This window comes from Oncorhynchus gorbuscha, linkage group LG12 (assembly GCF_021184085.1).
Source record: "Oncorhynchus gorbuscha isolate QuinsamMale2020 ecotype Even-year linkage group LG12, OgorEven_v1.0, whole genome shotgun sequence".
NCBI classification, from domain to species: domain Eukaryota; kingdom Metazoa; phylum Chordata; class Actinopteri; order Salmoniformes; family Salmonidae; genus Oncorhynchus; species Oncorhynchus gorbuscha.
This window is the reverse complement of record NC_060184.1, coordinates 59175428-59194392: the sequence shown is the minus strand read 5'-3', so window position 1 is coordinate 59194392 and position 18965 is coordinate 59175428. Positions and strand designations below refer to the sequence as shown.

Genomic DNA, 18965 nt, shown 5'->3' with positions numbered 1-18965 from the left:
ACACACACACACACACACACACACACACACACACACACACACACACACACACACACACACACACACACACACACACACACACACACACACACACACACACACACACACACACACACACACACACACACACACACACACACACACACACACACACACACGAGTCTAGCTTTACGCAAATATACCTCCCCAGTAGCCACTCCATGTAATTGATGTGTCAACGTGTCCTAATGGAGCTGTTGGGTGATTATAAGCCATCTGGCTTTCCAAAGACTTTCAGCCATCTCTGTTTGCTGCTTGAGCTGGTACGCTCATGTTGATTTTGTTATCATTTTGTATGTTCCATTTTACTTTCTTGTTATCCAATTTTGTACATGTTTACTTTGACATCGTTACATTTGAATCTTGAGATACAGTAAAACTTACTACAGTTCATGCCGTACCATACCTAAGAGGCTTACAAGTGGTATCCCAGGGTGCCTTTTGTTTGGTTTCCATGGAAATGGGGTTAGGGAAAGCACTCTTGAGGTTCGTGAGGTGAGGAGACCAAGTTGCCAGAGGTACTCGCACTACAAAAGAATGTCAGAGTGGGGACTGGCTTTTGTTCGTATTGTCAGTGTTGTCAAATGGGCTTTCTGGAAGTCATGCTGAAAGAACAAGAGGTCACTCTTAGTGAAGTCTATCTTGTTTTGTTTCTGTCACAGCGCTTTCCAATTTGGCCCTGGACTCATGTTCTCATTCTGGCCCTGGAACACTAATTGTCACTTAGGTTTATACAGAGAGGTCAGCTTTGCTCTGAAGATTTATTTAGTTATTCCTGGAAAAATAACACACTTTCAGTTTGACTCTCAGTTGAAAAGTACAACGTTTGCCTTTTTGTTGTCTCTCACGCTTAAGCTTGACATTTCTGTCCTAAAACACAATGTACATTTATTTCCTTTTAATATTGGAATATATTTTGGTAACAAGCAAATATATCCTTATATCACCATGAAATCTAGTAAATGGAATACTTCTAAATTCACTAAACACGTTACTATGAGCTCACTATCTGTCTTCCGTAGACTGTCAAGGTGTGCTGATCGCCAACCAGGCGCGTGGGGAGATTGAGTCTCTGAACTACCCCAACACCTACCCCCACAACTCCCTGTGTAGCTGGACCATCCAGGCCTCCATGGGCAACACCATCAACTACACCTTCATGACCTTTGACCTGGAGGGGACCAGCGTCTGTAGTTTCGACTACGTCAAGGTGGGTGGCGCCCTTTGGGAAACAGTGCAAGATAATGTGATGCTAGTGCGGTTTAATGAACTCTAATCAGAGTACCATCATAACATTTGGAAACTGAATGGATCTAATGATAGAGGTTGAAACTGAGAAACTGTCCCTGTTGACCTGGCCTGAGCTTTCTGTTCTCCCGGATGACATCACTCCAGGAAAGGCATCGTCAGGTCAGGAGGTCAGAACCCCCTTCATGTGATTAGTGTTGCGTGTTAGTAGTCATTGGTGATGGGTTGGCCTATTCAATTCTGGGAGGAAGTATCAGTTTCCTCTGCTGTGCTCTACTGACTCACCACATGGACAGGGAGCAGGAGACAGATGGACCGCTGACTCTGCTTATACTCTGGAGATAGTGTACACAGTGACTGGTTCTCACTACATGCATCAACACTTTTGACATTACCTGATAGGTGTGAGTTTTTGATGCAATTTTTTGAAATATATTTCTTAGTGAGAAGTTGGATTTCAGCTCTCTCTCCTCTGTACAATAGTTACTAGTGTCCTGGACTGAGTTGAAATAGAATGTGACTGAAACCTGCATGGGAAGTAGTTGATAGACAGTTTCCTGTGATCTGCACAAGTTCTCACAGGTTTTTTCTTCAGGGGTTCCTTTTAACATGATTTTCAAGGAAGACCCAATTTCTTAGAACATGCTACAAGGCGGACCTTTCATGGCTTACATAATACAAGTGAGTTCTATGGCTCTTCATCTAACTCACTCACTGGAAATAAATGTCTTTGTGGAAACAAAATAGTGCTGTTTTCAACTCGCCCCCTGGTCACCATGACAACCCCAGCACACATGGATGACATCATGGGCTCTTGTTGTTAAATAGACTCATTCTGTGTGGGTCTAGATTTCCTGGAGACTGGTAATTCACCTCCTCCTGCTGCCCCTCTATTTGGCTAGGCTGATCTCACCACTGTTTTTGTTGCCTCTACTCTATTCCACAGACCTGCAACTTTATGGTGCCAGTCTAAGTATTTTACTCATAGAACACTGTACAGTGCCTTGCGAAAGTATTCGGCCCCCTTGAACTTTGCGACCTTTTGCCACATTTCAGGCTTCAAACATAAAGATATAAAACTGTATTTTTTTGTGAGGAATCAACAACAAGTGGGACATAATCATGAAGTGGAACGACATTTATTGGATATTTCAAACTTTTTTAACAAATCAAAAACTGAAAAATTGGGCGTGCAAAATTATTCATTATTGGAGGCGGCTTATGGCTGAGAAATTAACATTCAAATCTCTGGCAACAGCTTCGGTGAACATTTCTGCAGTCAGTGTGCCAGTTGCACGCTCCCTCAACTTGAGACATCTGTCTCAGTTCTTCTTGTCAAGTTGGTTGTTGATCATTGCTAGACAAACATTTTCAATTCTTGCCATAGATTTAAGTCAAACTGTAACTAGGCCACTCAGGAACATTCAATGTCGTCTTGGTAAGAAACTCCAGTGTATGTTTGGCCTTGTGTTTTAGGTTATTGTCCTGCTGAAAGGTGAATTTGTCTCCCAGTATCTGTTGGAAGGCAGGCTGACCCAGGTTTTCCTCTAGAATTTTGCCTCTTCTTAACTCTATTCCGTTTATTTTAATCCTGAAAAACTCCTTTGTCCTTGCCGATGACAAGCATACCCATAACATGATGCAGCCACCACCATGCTTGAAAATATGAAGAGTGGTATTGTGTTGGATTTGCCCCAAACATAATGCTTTGTATTCAGGACATAAAGTGCATTTCTTTGCCACATGTTTTTCTGTAGTGTTTTTATTGTAAACACTTTGCATGTTTTGGAATATTTTATTCTGTACTGGTTTACTTATTTTTTCTCTGTCATTAGTATTGGGGAATAACTACAAGTTTGTTGATCCATCCTCAGTTTTCTCCTACCACAACCATTAAACTCTGTAACTGTTTTAAAGTTACCATTGGCCTCATGGTGAAATCCCAGAGTGGTTTCCTTCCTCTCTGGCAACTGAGTTAGGAAGGACACCTGTATCTTTGTAGTGACTGGGTGTATTGATACACCATCCAAAGTGTAATAAATAATTCACCATGCTCAAAGGGATAATCAGTGTCTGCTTTTACCCATCTACCAATAGGTGCCCTTTGCGAGGTATAGGAAAACCTCCCTGATCTTTGTGGTTGAATCTGTGTTTGAAATGTATTGTTCGACTGAGAGACCTTACAAATAACTGTATGTTCGAGTTATAGAGATGAGGTAGTCATTTAAAAAGAATGTTAAACACGTATTATTATACTCTATTATACACTATTATACACTATTATACACTATTACACGACTGCGTGGCCAGGTACGACTCCAACACCATCATTAAGTTTGCAGATGACACAACAGTGGTAGGCCTGATCACCGACAACGACGAGACAGCCTATAGGGAGGAGGTCAGAGACCTGGCCGGGTGGTGCCAGAATAACAACCTATCCGTCAACGTAACCAAGACTAAGGAGATGATTATGGACTACAGGAAAAGGAGGACCGAGCACGACCCAATTCTCATCGACAGGGCTGTAGTGGAGCAGGTTGAGAGCTTCAAGTTCCTTGGTAGTCCAAACACACCAAGACAGTTGTAAAGAGGGCACGACAAAGCCTATTCCCCTTCAGGAAACTAAAAGATTTGGCATGGGTCCTCAGATCCTCAAAAGGTTCTACAGCTGCAACATTGAGAGCATCCTGACTGGTTGTATCACTGCCTGGTACGGCAACTGCTCGGCCTCCGACCTCAAGGCACTTGAGAGGGTGGTGCGTATGGCCCAGTACATCATTACTACCTCAATTAGCCCGACTGCCGGTGCCCCACACATTGGCTACCCGGACTATCTGCATTGTGTCCCGACACCCACCACCCGCCAACTCCTCTTTTACGCTACTGCTACTCTCTGTTTATCATATATGCATTGTCACTTTATAATATCTACATGTACATACTACCTCAATCAGCCCAACTAACCGGTGCCTGTATATAGCCTCGCTACTGTATATAGCCTCGCTACTGTATATAGCCTCGCTACTGTATATAGCCTCTCTACTGTATATAGCATCACTGCTGTATATAGCCTCGCTACTGTATATAGCCTCGCTACTGTATATAGCCTCGCTACTGTATATAGCCTCTCTACTGTATATAGCCTCTCTACTGTATAGCCTCGCTACTGTATAGCCTCGCTACTGTATATAGCCTCTACTGTATATAGCCTCGCTACTGTATATAGCCTCGCTACTGTATATAGCCTCGCTACTGTATATCGCCTCGCTACTGTATATAGCCTCGCTACTGTATATAGCCTCGCTACTGTATATAGCCTCGCTACTGTATATAGCCTCGCTACTGTATATAGCCTCGCTACTGTATATAGCCTCGCTACTGTATATAGCCTCGCTACTGTATATAGCCTCTCTACTGTATATCGCCTCTCTACTGTATATCGCCTCGCTACTGTATATAGCCTCGCTACTGTATATAGCCTCTCTACTGTATATAGCCTCTCTACTGTATATAGCCTCGCTACTGTATATAGCCTCTCTACTGTATATAGCCTCGCTACTGTATATAGCCTCTCTACTGTATATAGCCTCGCTACTGTATATAGCCTCGCTACTGTATATTGCCTCGCTACTCTTATTATTCACTGTCTTTTTACTGTTGTTGTTTATTTCCTTACTTGTCTATTGTTCACCTAATACCTATTTTTTCTACTTAAAAATTGCACTGTATTTGGCACATGTGACAAATATTGCACACAGAGTGAGTCCATGCAACTTATTATGTGACTTGTTAAGAACTTTTTTACCGCTGAACTTATTTAGGCTTGTAATAACAAAGGTGTTGAATATTTTGCTTTTAATTTTTGATGAATAATTCCACTGACATTAGGGGCATTGTTTCTAAGCGAGTGACACAAAATCTCTGTTTAATCCATTTTAAATTCAGGCTGTAACACAACAAAATGTGGAGAAATTCATGGAGTGTGAATACTTTCTGAAGGCACTGCCCTTTTTCAGATTAGACCCCCCCCCCCCCAGTTTCCACCTCCCTTTCAGGCCTCAGAATATGTCAGGATTCATTAATCTCATCTCCTCTCTCCTCCCCTCTCTCTGTTCTGGTCTGTTACATAAGAATACACCATGCCAAGACAATGGAGCTTATTGTTGCATTGTCACCACCTCACCACTATACTAATACAGTATGTTTATAATAGGAAGCCATATTTCAGGTTATTAGTACATATGTTTGAATTTATCTACATTTCCTGTAGCTCTGAAGTCCCGTGAAGCTAGCCAAATATGTGTATGCTTGTATTTGTAGCTTTATTCTATTCTATTTATCTATTCAGTTTTCTCAGAATAGCTAACAGTTCCTAACCTGTCTTGATATTTTCCCCAGCTGTACAATGGTCCCAATGATCAAGCCCCTCTGATTGGCTCGTACTGTGGGAGCACGCCCCCTCCGGCTAACACCACCACTAGCTCCTCCCTTCATATGGTGTTCAGCACTGACTCCTCAATTGCCATGACGGGCTTCCAGATGCTCTGGTACCAGAACGGTGAGACCGCAAACACAACCACAACTAACTCTTGTAGCACAACACAATCACAATACGACTATAGGTAATAGAACCATAACAACCTTACACATCAAACTTTCTATGTCCAAAATGGCACCCTATTCCCTTCATAGTGCAGTACTTTTGACGAGCAAAACCCGCCCATCTGGCACTCCAGGTAAGCTAGAGCAAATATTTCAAATAGTATTTAAAACCAGGTCTGACTGTTAGTATGAATATCACGTTTTACTAGCTAGATCGGAGAGGGACCACAAATACCACGCCCCCCTTCCTCTTACTGCTGTGTTCCATTATGATGTCATCTGTTCCTACTCTTCACTTCTTTCCCAAACAACTCTGGGAACTCCCCCTGCCCACACTCCCACATAGAGAAGGGCCTGGCCCAAACACTCAATGTTACTGGACGATTCATTGTAAATAGGCCTAAAGTACAGCCAAAGTGTTCTGTGTTGAATTATTTAGTATAAGACTGAATGGAGGGAATTGGCAAGAGAAATTGTCAAATGTGACTGCTTGTGGTAGAATATGCATTTGTCATAAAATACACTCCTAATTTAAAGTAATCCCATGTTTCAGGGATATTCAATTATTTACAACACAGAGCTAGTCTGTGGAGCTAGTCTGTGGAGCTAGTCTGTGGATCTAGTCTGTGGATCTAGTCTGTGGAGCTGGTCTGTGGAGCTGGTCTGTGGAGCTAGTCTGTGGAGCTAGTCTGTGGAGCTAGTCTGTGGAGCTAGTCTGTGGAGCTAGTCTTGGGAGCTAGTCTGGGGAGCTAGTCTGTGGAGCTAGTCTGTGGAACTAGTCTGTGGAGCTAGTCTGTGGAGCTAGTCTGTGGAGCTAGTTTGTGGAGCTAGTCTTGGGAGCTAGTCTGGGGAGCTAGTCTGGGGAGCTAGTCTGGGGAGCTAGTCTTGGGAGCTAGTCTTGGGAGCTAGTCTTGGGAGCTAGTCTGGGGAGCTAGTCTTGGGAGCTAGTCTGGGGAGCTAGTCCAAAAGAAAAGTTAGATCAAGACTACCTGGAAAGCTGTAAGAGGCTTATGGAAGATAAGAGATGCCACAAAGTTTAGAGGCCAGCATTCCTGTTGATTTTTCATCAAGTATTACACTCCAATTTGGTTAATATTGAAGAAGTTGTAATTAGCTGGAAGTCGTTTACAGATGAATTGTTTGTGCTCTTCATTGCACAATTACGGACATTTGCATTCCCATTTGCAACACATGCAGTGTACACACAGTATCATTTTTACAAATTGTTCACTAGCCATTCGGTCCCCTGCTTTTATTTATATTCCACAACACTGAGATTTACTGAGTGAATAGCAGGATGCCATTGATGTTGCTGAAATGATCTTGATTGTCATAGACCTATGTAGATTCCCATAGACGAACATAGATCTCATTCCCTTCCTCCAACTGCACAGTGATCCCATTCGATACACTAGCCCAGTCGCCAGAGCTGTTTCCCTTAGAAGTTACAAGTAATTGACCATTTTTCATCAGCAACGTAAAATATTATGTGAAGTGATAGAGATTAATGTAGACAAGTTGTGCAATAGACCATAATGCAGTTGTCTTCATTATTCACAATGTAAATAGGACCTGTATTTGGGCTATAAGCGTCTTGCTGTAGATCTTGCTGTAGATCAGGGTGGTGTCCGACGTACCCGACACCTCGTCCAGCTAAGAATGATAATATAATAATAATAATAATATATGCCATTTAGCAGACGCTTTTATCCAAAGCGACTTACAGTCATGTGTGCATACATTCTACGTATGGGTGGTCCCGGGGATCGAACCCACTACCCTGGCGTTACAAGCGCCATGCTCTACCAACTGAGCTACAGAAGGACCACAGAATGCCGCCTTTGGTTTGGCCAGGGTACCTGCAGAGTGTTTGAACTTGAGTGATATAATCACTCATGTTAAATGCTGTAACAAACTATAGTGAACAGCTACAATATTAGCATATTTCATCCACACATTGGGAAAGGAAGTTAGCCTAACCCTTTCAACGTTAAAAATGTTTGATGAAATTAATGAACACATTGATAATATACAGATCATTAATAACAATCGTAAATCAGAATTTGACAGCTTGTGAATACCGTATGCTCGGGGGATAATACTGTACGATTTGGAATGGAAATGATACTCGCAATCTTTAAATAAACTAACTGTCATGACCACAGACTCGGTAAATGAGATTGTAGAATGCAGGTAACAATGTAATGTTCTGCTTCAGCTCCCCCATCTGGCTCTCCATGTCCCTGAGCTCAGCCACTGTGATGCCCAGTTGGGATCAAATCAAATCAAATCAAATCAAATTTATTTATATAGCCCTTCGTACGTCAGCTGATATCTCAAAGTGCTGTACAGAAACCCAGCCTAAAACCCCAAACAGCAAACAATGCAGGTGTAAAAGCACGGTGGCTAGGAAAAACTCCCTAGAAAGGCCAAAACCTAGGAAGAAACCTAGAGAGGAACCGGGCTATGTGGGGTGGCCAGTCCTCTTCTGGCTGTGCCGGGTAGAGATTATAACAGAACATGACCAAGATGTTCAAATGTTCATAAATGACCAGCATGGTCAAATAATAATAAGGCAGAACAGTTGAAACTGGAGCAGCAGCACAGTCAGGTGGACTGGGGACAGCAAGGAGCCATCATGTCAGGTAGTCCTGGGGCACGGTCCTAGGGCTCAGGTCCTCCGAGAGAGAGAAAGAAAGAGAGAATTAGAGAGAGCATATGTGGGGTGGCCAGTCCTCTTCCGGCTGTGCCGGGTGGAGATTATAACAGAACGTGGCCAAGATGTTCAAATGTTCATAAATGACCAGCATGGTTGAATAATAGTAAGGCAGAACAGTTGAAACTGGAGCAGGAGCATGGCCAGGTGGACTGGGGACAGCAAGGAGTCCTCATGTCAGGTAGTCCTGGGACATGGTCCTAGGGCCCAGGCCAGTTGAAACTGGAGCAGCAGCATGGCCAGGTGGACTGGGGACAGCAAGGAGTCATCATGTCAGGTAGTCCTGGGGCATGGTTCTAGGGCTCAGGTCCTCCGAGAGAGAGAAAGAAAGAGAGATGTAAGACCTGGAGAAATATGAATAGCAAGCTTTCAAGACCGATTATTGAAAGGGCGTAGTGTAAATCTATGAATTTCGTATTACCTTCATTCACTGTCTGTAGGGTAGCCACTGTAGACTCCGCCCCTGTCAGTCTGGCCTTCAAGTCCCTGAGCTCAACCACTGTGGTGCTCAGTTGGGATGTAAGCTTTAGCGAGCTTTCAGACTCAACTAGGCTCCACCTGCCTCACGCTGGCACTCAACTCCAATGCTTGAGCCGTTGTATTGTAAGTAGAAGTGTTTTTAAGGGCCATCGTTTGAGACATTACAGACCTTAACCATAATGGACAAAACAGCAGAGAGTTAAGGTGAGCTCAGTTTATGAATCAGCCAATTTTGAATCCATTATTTATTTTTAAAAGAGAAAAATAACAGGTCTAACGGGTTAAATAGTCATTTGATACATTTGATCTCAGTCTGTAGGACAGCCACTGTAGACACCTAGCTGCTTAAGTCCTCCTCGGTCGCTTTCAGCCTGGCCTTCATTCCTTCTATCTTTATCAGTAAAATAAATGTCAGGCTGGCAGCTTCTCCCCGAGTCTTCTAGGACTTGACTATTAGCTTCCTGACTTTCTGCCCTCTCTCCCTCCACATGTATCTCAGAAGTGATCTCATTCCCTGTGAATATCCCCTCGATCTCTGCCCCAGTCCGACCACCACACAATAACACCAACAGAGGTGCAACACCCCTCATTCTTTACCTGGACTCTCAACGTCGTTAGCCCTCCTATGTTGAGCCCACTAGGATCTTCCAAGCCCTGCAAACACATATCCGTGTGAAGTGTTTAGTGAGGTCCATGTGTCTTTATGGAAAAATAGGACATGCTCTGGCAGTCAAGGTTTTGGGGAATGTGCATCTGTTTGGTTAATGTTGCGTTGCCAACTCATGTGAACATGTTATCATCATGGTTAATCTTGTTCATGTTTAATATTGTGACAACAGCATGACTTTTGCAGGAACATGTCGATGATCTAGTTTGTTTGCCCCCTACTAGAGGTAAATTGCTCTGTGTAATTGCATTGGTGTAGTATGGTAACACCTCATACAGTATGGACAGGATCTGTTAAGTTGGTAATCAACTGTATAAATACTGTATGAAATTACACACCTTAATGACAGGTGGATTGTTGTCATGATTAGTCTCTGTGACCAACACTAACCAGCATCTCTTATCACTGTGTCCCAATTACCTCTTTCCTCCTGTCTTGCACTTGTTCATTTCCCGTCAATGATTTGAAAGGACTGGTATAGCAAATATGGTGGAAACTCCAACTAACCCATAGCTTCAACAATCCAATGCTTTTACATGTATGGGAAGTGGTGAGCAAGTATACACCTCAGGTTAAAGGAGAGATTAGTGGGATCCACCCCTTGTCTCCATCAGCCTCACTGACTCAGTGTGGCCCCCTACAGGTTGCGGTGGGGATCTATCTGGTCCCACGGGTTCCTTCAACAGCCCAGGATACCCCAACAGATACCCCGACAACAGAGAGTGTTTCTGGTACATTCAGACTGCCACAGGAAGCAGCATCACCATTACCATCTATGAGTTTGATGTGGAGTACCACCCTGACTGCAACTATGACGTACTGGAGGTAATGTGTGTGGTGTGTCAATGTGTGTGTTGGTGTGGCTCTTAGGGAGTATGTATTTGATTCTGCCAGAGTTGTGTTGTACTCCCTCCTGTGCTAGCTGTACCCAGAGGCCCTAGCGCAGAGTAGCTCACGCCAGTGGAATGCTGACTTCCACCAGACAGAACAGTGAATGGAGCCAGTGGGGCAGAACTGACCTGGAAATCACAGCTTAGGGAGCTAGCTAGCTGGCCTTTTTCTGGTCCAACTGCCTCCAATGCTGGACTAGCCCCGACCACTGTCAAACTACCCACAATCCCAAAGGCTGGTGCCACACCCTAACGTCCCACAAATGTCACTTCATCATCATGTGGTTATCAGCTGCTTCTTCCTGTCCTGTAACTGACCAAAGATGTTTGTTATTGAGGAAACCATCTGTAGTCCAGCAACACATGTGAAGGATGGTCTGACAATTAGCTAATTTGATTCCCATATGTCCTATTTTTAAACCAGACAAATGAGCATAGATAAGGATATGAACATAGTTAAGTGAACCTCAGCTCTATATATGCAGTGACAGTCCGAATATGTATTCTGTAGGGTCTTTGTTCCCTTCAATGGCCCGTTGTTGCTACATCAGGTTGTATGTACACTGAGTGTACAAAACATTAGGAACAACTTCCTAATATTGTGTTGCATCGCCTTTTTGCCCACAGAAAAGCCTTAATTCGTCGGGGCATGGAACCTACAAGGTGTCCGAAAGCGTTCCACAGGGATGCTGGCCCATGTTGACTCCAATGCTTTCCACAGTTGTGTCAAATTGGCTGGATGTCTTATGGGTGGTGGACCATTCTTGATACACACAGGAAACGTGAGCGTGAAAAACCCAGCAGTGTTGCAGTTCTTGACACACTCAAACCAGGGAGCCTGGCACCTACCACCATACCCCTTTCAAAGCCACTTAAATCTTTTGTCTTGCCCATTAACCCTCTGTATGGCACACATACACAATCCATGTCTCAATTGTCTCAAGTCTTTAAAATCCCTCTTTAATCTGTCTCCTCCCCTTCATCTACACATATTGAATGGAACACTGATCACTTTAATGTTTACATACTGTTTTACCTATTTCATATATATATATACTGTATATATACTGTATTCCAGTCCACTTATGCTGTATATATACTGTTCTATCCAAGTATTCTTCAGATATACTACATATTATATTGACATACTGTCCATAATATCTATACATCCCATAACATTAGCACATTGCTCACACTATAATAATTCTTCATTACATTATTTTACTTTTAGACTAGTGTGTATTGTTAGATATTACTGCACTGTTGGAGCTTGGAACACAAGAATTTCACTAGGTCCAGACCTGTCAGCTCTCTGTCCACCACCACCATTTAACTGTATCTTCCATAACCCTTAACACCTGAACCTCTAACCCTTCATCTCTAACCCCTGTCTTTCCACAGGTATACGGAGGCCCTGACCTTTCAGCCCCGAGGCTGGCCCAGCTCTGCACCACCACCTCCAGCCCCCTCCAGGTCTCCAGCACAGGGAACATGGTCACAGTCCGCTTCAAGTCTGACCCCTACGTCAGTGGCCGAGGATTCAATGCCAGCTGGGTCGAGGTCCAGGGAGGTGGGTGATAGTGGGCTGTAGACGCATACTGTACTGCACATACACACAAACACACAGGTTTTCACCAAATCCCGCTTCCTCCCCACCTCTCCTCTCTTCCTCCCTAGGATGTGGAGGTCCGATCAAGGCCCCCAGTGGAGAGATCCACTCCCCCAATTACCCCGCCAACTACCCCAACACGGTGGACTGTTCCTGGACCATCTCAGTGGACGTAGGCCACCGGGTCCTCTTCAACTTCACTGACCTGGACATAGAGCTCCACTCCACGTGCCAGTGGGACCATGTAGCTGTGAGTGACTTACTTTCTGAATGATAACGTGTGTATGGTATTATTACTCCTGGGATGAGGAGGAAACGAGGAATGTGGTTGTGGTTCTAGTGTCTTTATGCCAGTATCTCTCTCAATGTCACGGCGTTGGCAAGTCCACACTAACAGATGTCAAGGTCCTCTGAAAGAAACGTGGCATCTGAACACTGAGACATTCTATTGAAATATCAACCGCTGTTCTGAGGGCAGTTTCCAATCTGTCCCTCCCACTGCCTCTGCCGTTGTGGCCTTTGTCACCATCCTCCCATCCCCCCCCATCACAGAGAGACAAAACGCGAACAGTCCAGAGCTCTTTGTCTCTCTGTGGTTTGGCCGTCTTCTTGTCATCTTCCAGGGCCCATTGTTAACACAGTGAAGGGCAGATAGTACTACTGAAATGATGTGAATGCTAACACCCTGATGTCCCTCTGGTCAAGTGCCCTAGTTGTCGGTGACAAAAGCTAGTGCTACAGATTCTGTTCAGGGAAACAAGTAGAATTCAGTCTATGCGAAAGAGCATTCAGTGTGTAAGATCCAAGCTGCTATGAAATACTGCGTTGAGGTAGCCAACAGAATAGTTATCCTTTGAAAAGCCCCTGTATGAGTCAGGCAGGTAGCCTAGTGGTCAGAGCGTTGGGCAGTAACCGAAGGTTGCTAGATCGAATCCCCGAGCTGACAAGGTAAACATCTGTCGTTCTGCCCCTGAACAAGGCAGTTAACCCACTGTTCCTAGGCCGTCAATGTAAATAAGAATTTGTTCTTAACTGACTTGCCTAGTTAAATAAACATTAAAAAAATTAAATAAAGAGCTGGTGAATGTCATTTTTTCACTTCATTGAACTACAGGAAACAGAAATTATTCCATATTTACCATTCTGAATATCAACTTCTCACCTTTACGTTGTGTGTGTGTGTGTGTGTGTGTGTGTGTGTGTGTGTGTGTGTGTGTGTGTGTGTGTGTGTGTGTGTGTGTGTGTGTGTGTGTGTGTGTGTGTGTGTGTGTGTGTGTGTGTGTGTGTGTGTGTGTGTGTGTGTGTGTGTAGATCTATGATGGGCCCAGTATATCTGCTCCGCTGCTGAGTCAAGTGTGTGGTCAGACACGGCCCGCCCCCATCACCTCCACCCAGAACACCATCTTTGTGCGGTTCAGGTCTGATGCCAGCCTCAACCACCGGGGCTTTGCCGCCACCTTCTCCGAGGGTGGGTCATCAGCACAGCTGGCGCGGCAATAGATACAAATATTGATACATATACTTTACCTCTCTTAGCCGTTATTGAGACATTGAACACATTTCTGGTTTATTCTAAAAATATTTATGTGGACGAAGTCTGTTCCAACATTGAAAAACATATGTTTTTAAAACACATTTTGTTATAAAAGTGTAGATTTTGGTTTGGATTCTTTTTGGTAAGAAACTTTTATTTCTCTCAGCTTGTGGAGCCACCTTCTTGACAGATGACGTGGGTGGGGCCATCGCATCGCCACGGTACCCTGCTGTTTACCCAGCCAATCAGAACTGCAGCTGGATCATCAAGGCTCAGTTGCCATGTGAGTTAGCCAATCACATCACAGATACACACCACTCGATCCACTGCACCACAACTCCCATTCATTTCAATGGCCTGCCAGCTTTGGTATTTGTATTAACCAGTGATACTTTGTTTTTATATTGCAATGTAATTGATAGTTATCTGTAACAAACTGAAGTGATGCTGTGTCTTGTTTTCTCTTTCCACACTCTACCCAATGCACAGTCAACCATGTGACCCTGTCGTTTACGGACTTTGAACTGGAGAGTCTCAACTCCAACTGTTCCCACGACGCTGTGGAGATCCTAGATGGGGATAACTACATGGCACCAGTCATTGGTAAGGTCATGTTACAGAAAATAAATAATCTATAATAATACAGATCAGTGCTACACAGTGGATACTGGTCCTCTGAGGCTACATACTATAGAATAATATTAACAAGAACGAGATATAACAAGGACTGTGTAACCCTTTACACTCGTAACTGTACATGGTGGAAAATGGCAGATTTGAGCACTGATCACCTCCTAAATTGGTACGCTGTGGCTGTACCGTAACATGCTCATAAAAGCAAATTAACCCACCAGGTTAATGTCATTGTTGCAGCACGTGGCCTTTAACATGAAAAAAATACTGTGTCGAAGTATTACTGATTACTACTCCAACACAATGGTAGATGACGTTTTCCATGTTAGTTGTGGTGATATTTATTTTCCCCTCAGGTCGTTACTGTGGCACTGAGATCCCTCACCCAGTCACATCGTTCAGCAACGCCCTGGTCGTCAACTTTGTCTCTGACTCCTCTGTCGCCATGAAGGGCTTCAGAGCAACCTACACTGGCTCCACCTCAAGTAATGCGTCTATTAGTGGGACCCAATGGTTGTGTCACATAAGGTCTTAAAGTACCTTCAGAAATGGAGTTTGATTCCACACATCTACTGCTGCCTATTGCTTATCTTTTTGGAAATCTCCATATCATTTGACAGTGATCAGTTCTGACAGCGACTAACTCTTAATCCTCCTCTCACTAATCCTAACCCCGTCTTCCTCTCCTAGGCTGTGGAGGGGACTTGCTCATGGAGACAGGGGCCTTTAACAGTCCTAACTACCCTGATGCCTACCCTCCCAACGTGGAGTGTGTCTGGACCATCACCAGCTCCCCCGGCAACCGCCTCCAGCTCTCCTTCATGTGAGTCTCCTATACTTATTGCACGGGTTATTACATGGGTTATTACATGATCAAATGCCTCCATATTGCATCTTCTACATATTCTGAATATTTCTTATACTTTAAGACATTGCCTCAGGGAAGAACATTAAATAATATGTTCTTTCACCATGGAATAAGTTGTAAATACAGTGGTTATAACAGTGTTATTAAATAGTTCGTCACACATCAATGACTAAGCTAATAGTTATTATTTACTTCTCCTGTGCCAGTATGTTCCAGCTGCAGCAGAGTTCTGACTGTAGCAATGATTACCTGGAGATCCGGGAGGGAAACTCCACAGGCGCTCTGGTTGGTCGGTTCTGTGGGGTCTCCCTCCCCTCCAACTACACGTCTCTGATTGGCCACATCCTGTGGGTCAAGTTCCGCTCAGACTCCTCTCTCAGTGGAGCTGGATTCAGAGCTACCTTCTCCCACTGTGAGTGTGTGTTGGGTTTTTGTGGGCGCGTGCATGCGCGTGTTCTACTGATGGCCGTAGTCTCTTACTGTTCAACCCACTCTCTCGATGACACAATGCATCTCTTCAGATGCTTTCTCCGTTCTGTTAACTCCATGCCCGGCATCACATCTCTGTCGATGCTCTATCTTCTTCTACTGATGCACAAACGCTTTCAATGACAAGATACAGTACTTTGGCTTTAGATGCGTTCCAGCCATACTCGGTATGCTAAACACAGGATATGTGTTCTCGCCTTCTCCAGTGTATGGGAATGACATCACAGGTACGTCAGGACAGATAGCGTCTCCACTGTACCCCCGGACGTACCCCAACAACGCAGACTACCGCTGGACCATCACTGTACCTGGAGACGACTACATACAGATCCACTTCCTAGACATGGACATCGAGGACCTGTACGACTGCTACTATGACCAGCTTAAGGTGTGCGTCGTCGAGGCGACTGATTCTTTTGAAATGACAACCTCTTCCTTCAATAGAATTCAAAACATCCCGAAAGTCATCTTCGTTTTGATATTAGGAAATGTTAGATCACGATCATCCTTGAAAAACTCACTGTGAACATGAATAATAAAATACAAATGTTATATAAGAACCCATAAACCAGTCTTTTTCATAACCTCTAACCTCTCTCTGTGTGTGGTCAGATATTTGATGGGCCCAACATCCACGCCTACTCCCTTGGGAAGTTCTGCGGTCTATCCCTGCCCGCCTCGGTCAGTAGCTCCGGCAGCACCGTGACTCTAGAGTTCCAGTCGGACACTGTGGTGGGGGGAAGAGGCTTCCTCATTGAATGGTCAGCCATACAGAGCTCTGGACCCCTGCCCACCATAGCACCAGGTGTGTGTTTAAGCCAGTGAGTATTTGTGCACATGCCCGTGCACCCATTCATCTGTGTTACTATACTGATTTCTATCTCTCTTCTCTTCTCTGTGTGTAGGTGCCTGTGGGGGGGCTCTGATGCCAGGTGACAGCCCCAGGTTCCTCTTCTCCCCCGGCTGGCCAGACAGCTATGACGCTAACCTGGAGTGTACCTGGGTCATTCGTTCCCCTAACTCTGTTGTGGAGTTCAACCTGCTGTCTATGGACATGGAGGACTACCCCACCTGCTACTTTGACAGCCTGGTCATCAGGGATGGTGAGTGAGAGAGGGGCCTGGATCCTGTTCATTAGGCCACACTGTAGCAAAAAAGCAATTATTTCTCATTGGACAAAATCAGATGGTGCCTGTTTGTTTCACTCTGTGTTCTGTTTCGTGCAAGCTGAACATGACCATGGTTTAGTAAGACCTTTATACTAGACTACTGGTTAATCAGCTTTGTGTGAAGTGTAAAACATTGAGGTTTACTTTCTAGTGTCTGGGAGACCGTATGTCACAACCACAACACTGTACAGTGTGTTTATGTTTTAGCTAAGCAAATGGACACGTCTCCTCAGTGAACACTGCATGTCCTTTCCTTTGTGTTCCTAATGTTTACCCCCATTGTGTGTTCTCGTCCCCCAGGTGAAACCAACCTGTCCCCCCTGCTGAACACTGTGTGTGGCCGTGAGCTGCCTGGTCCCATCCACTCTACAGGGGACTCCATGTTCCTCCGCTTCACCTCAGACAGCAGCGTCTCCGGGAAGGGCTTCAACGCTTCCTACTCCAAGGGTGAGCTCACTCACAACCCTCTCTGAAGCAGTCCAATCACTGGAGGTTGTTGACCCTGCTAACTTGGTTGACATGTCATGTCGTTTGCCCTGCTAATGTGTCATCGGTTCACATCTCATTCTCTTAACCTTGCTTGTGTCTTATTGGTGAAAATCCCAGGCTGTTGATTTCATATTGGTTTGTATCAGGTTTTTGATCTTCCTGGATTCTGTTTCTCTTTGACTTTGACAAATGCAGATCATTTTTATTTCATAGAGGATGATATCATTGACTGTATTTATCTAAAGGAAAAAGAAAACTCTCAGTATCTCTTTGACAAGTGACAATAAAGTTATTGTTTTCTAATTCTCATTCTAGGTTGTGGTGGTCTGCTGCACGTGGACAGGGGTGTACTCTCCACTCCGCGGTACCCCGAGAACTACCCGTCCAATCTGGACTGTAGCTGGCACGTGATGGTGACCCCAGGCTTCAGAGTGTCTGTTAACATCCAGAGCCCGTTCCAGGTCCAGGGCTTCGGCACCGCCTGCAGCTCTGGAGACTACCTAGAGGTGAGATACAGTGCATTTGGGAACTATTCAGACCCCTTGACTTTTTCCACATTTTGTTCCGTTTCAGCCTTATTCTAAAATGTATTACATTGTTTTTCCCCCTCATCATTCAACACACAATACTGACAAAGCAAAAACAAGTTTTTAGAAAAGTTTGCAAATATATTAAAATGAAATATCACATTTATGTAACTAATTCAGACCTTTTACTTAGTACTTTGTTGAAGCACCTTCGGCAGCGATTACAGCCTTGAGTCTTCTTGGGTATGACGCTACAAACTTGGCACACCTGTATTTGGGGAGTTTCTCCCATTCTTCTCTGCAGTGTCACTGCACAGCTATTTTCAGGTCTCTCCAGCAATGTTCAATCTGGTTCAAGTCCGGGCTCTGGCTGGACCACTCTGGGACGTTGTCTTGACTGTGTGCTTATGGTCGTTTTCCTGTTGGAAGGTGAACCTTCGGTTCAGTCTGAGGTCCTGAGCGCCCTGGTGCAGGTTATCATCAAGTATCTCTCTGTACTTTGCTCCGTTCATCTTTCCTTCGATCCTGAATAGTATCCCAGTCCCTGCCGCTGAAAAACATCCCCACAGCATGATGCTGACACCACCATGCTTCACCGTAGGGATGGATGGTGCCAGGTTTCCACCAGACGTGACGCTTGGCAATCAGAACAAAGAGTTCAATCTTGGGTTTCATCAGACCAGATAATCTTGTTAATCGTGGTCACTGATGAGTCGTGGTTTTGTCTCACCAGGGGTGATGGTCGGATTCGCGTTTATTGTCCAAAGAATGAGCCTTAGACTGTGGCCTGTACTCTGGAGCGGGATCCATTTGGAGGTGGAGGGTCCGTCATGGTCTGGGGCGGTGTATCACAGCATCATCGGACTGAGCTTGTTGTCAATGCAGGCAATCTCAACCCTGTGCATTACATGGAAGACATCCTCCTCCCTCATGTGGTACCCTTCCTGCAGGCTCATCATGACATGACCCTCCAGCATGACAATGCCACCAGCCATACTGCTC

The 18965-nt window shown here is 44.6% G+C and overlaps 1 protein-coding gene across 1 annotated transcript in view; it reads left to right on the top strand.

The window, feature by feature from the left end:
- The window catches only part of cubn (cubilin (intrinsic factor-cobalamin receptor)), a 53862-nt gene that overhangs the window by 16417 nt on the left and 18480 nt on the right, over positions 1 to 18965 (top strand). The window contains exons 26-41 of the mRNA XM_046292450.1: positions 1062 to 1249; positions 5689 to 5848; positions 10399 to 10580; positions 12047 to 12215; positions 12323 to 12504; positions 13566 to 13722; positions 13955 to 14071; positions 14278 to 14391; positions 14778 to 14906; positions 15112 to 15244; positions 15496 to 15701; positions 15985 to 16166; positions 16391 to 16583; positions 16684 to 16881; positions 17248 to 17394; positions 17752 to 17942. Of these exons, the coding sequence (XP_046148406.1) occupies positions 1062 to 1249; positions 5689 to 5848; positions 10399 to 10580; positions 12047 to 12215; positions 12323 to 12504; positions 13566 to 13722; positions 13955 to 14071; positions 14278 to 14391; positions 14778 to 14906; positions 15112 to 15244; positions 15496 to 15701; positions 15985 to 16166; positions 16391 to 16583; positions 16684 to 16881; positions 17248 to 17394; positions 17752 to 17942 (2648 nt within the window). The remainder of the gene's footprint in view (positions 1 to 1061; positions 1250 to 5688; positions 5849 to 10398; positions 10581 to 12046; positions 12216 to 12322; positions 12505 to 13565; positions 13723 to 13954; positions 14072 to 14277; positions 14392 to 14777; positions 14907 to 15111; positions 15245 to 15495; positions 15702 to 15984; positions 16167 to 16390; positions 16584 to 16683; positions 16882 to 17247; positions 17395 to 17751; positions 17943 to 18965) is intronic.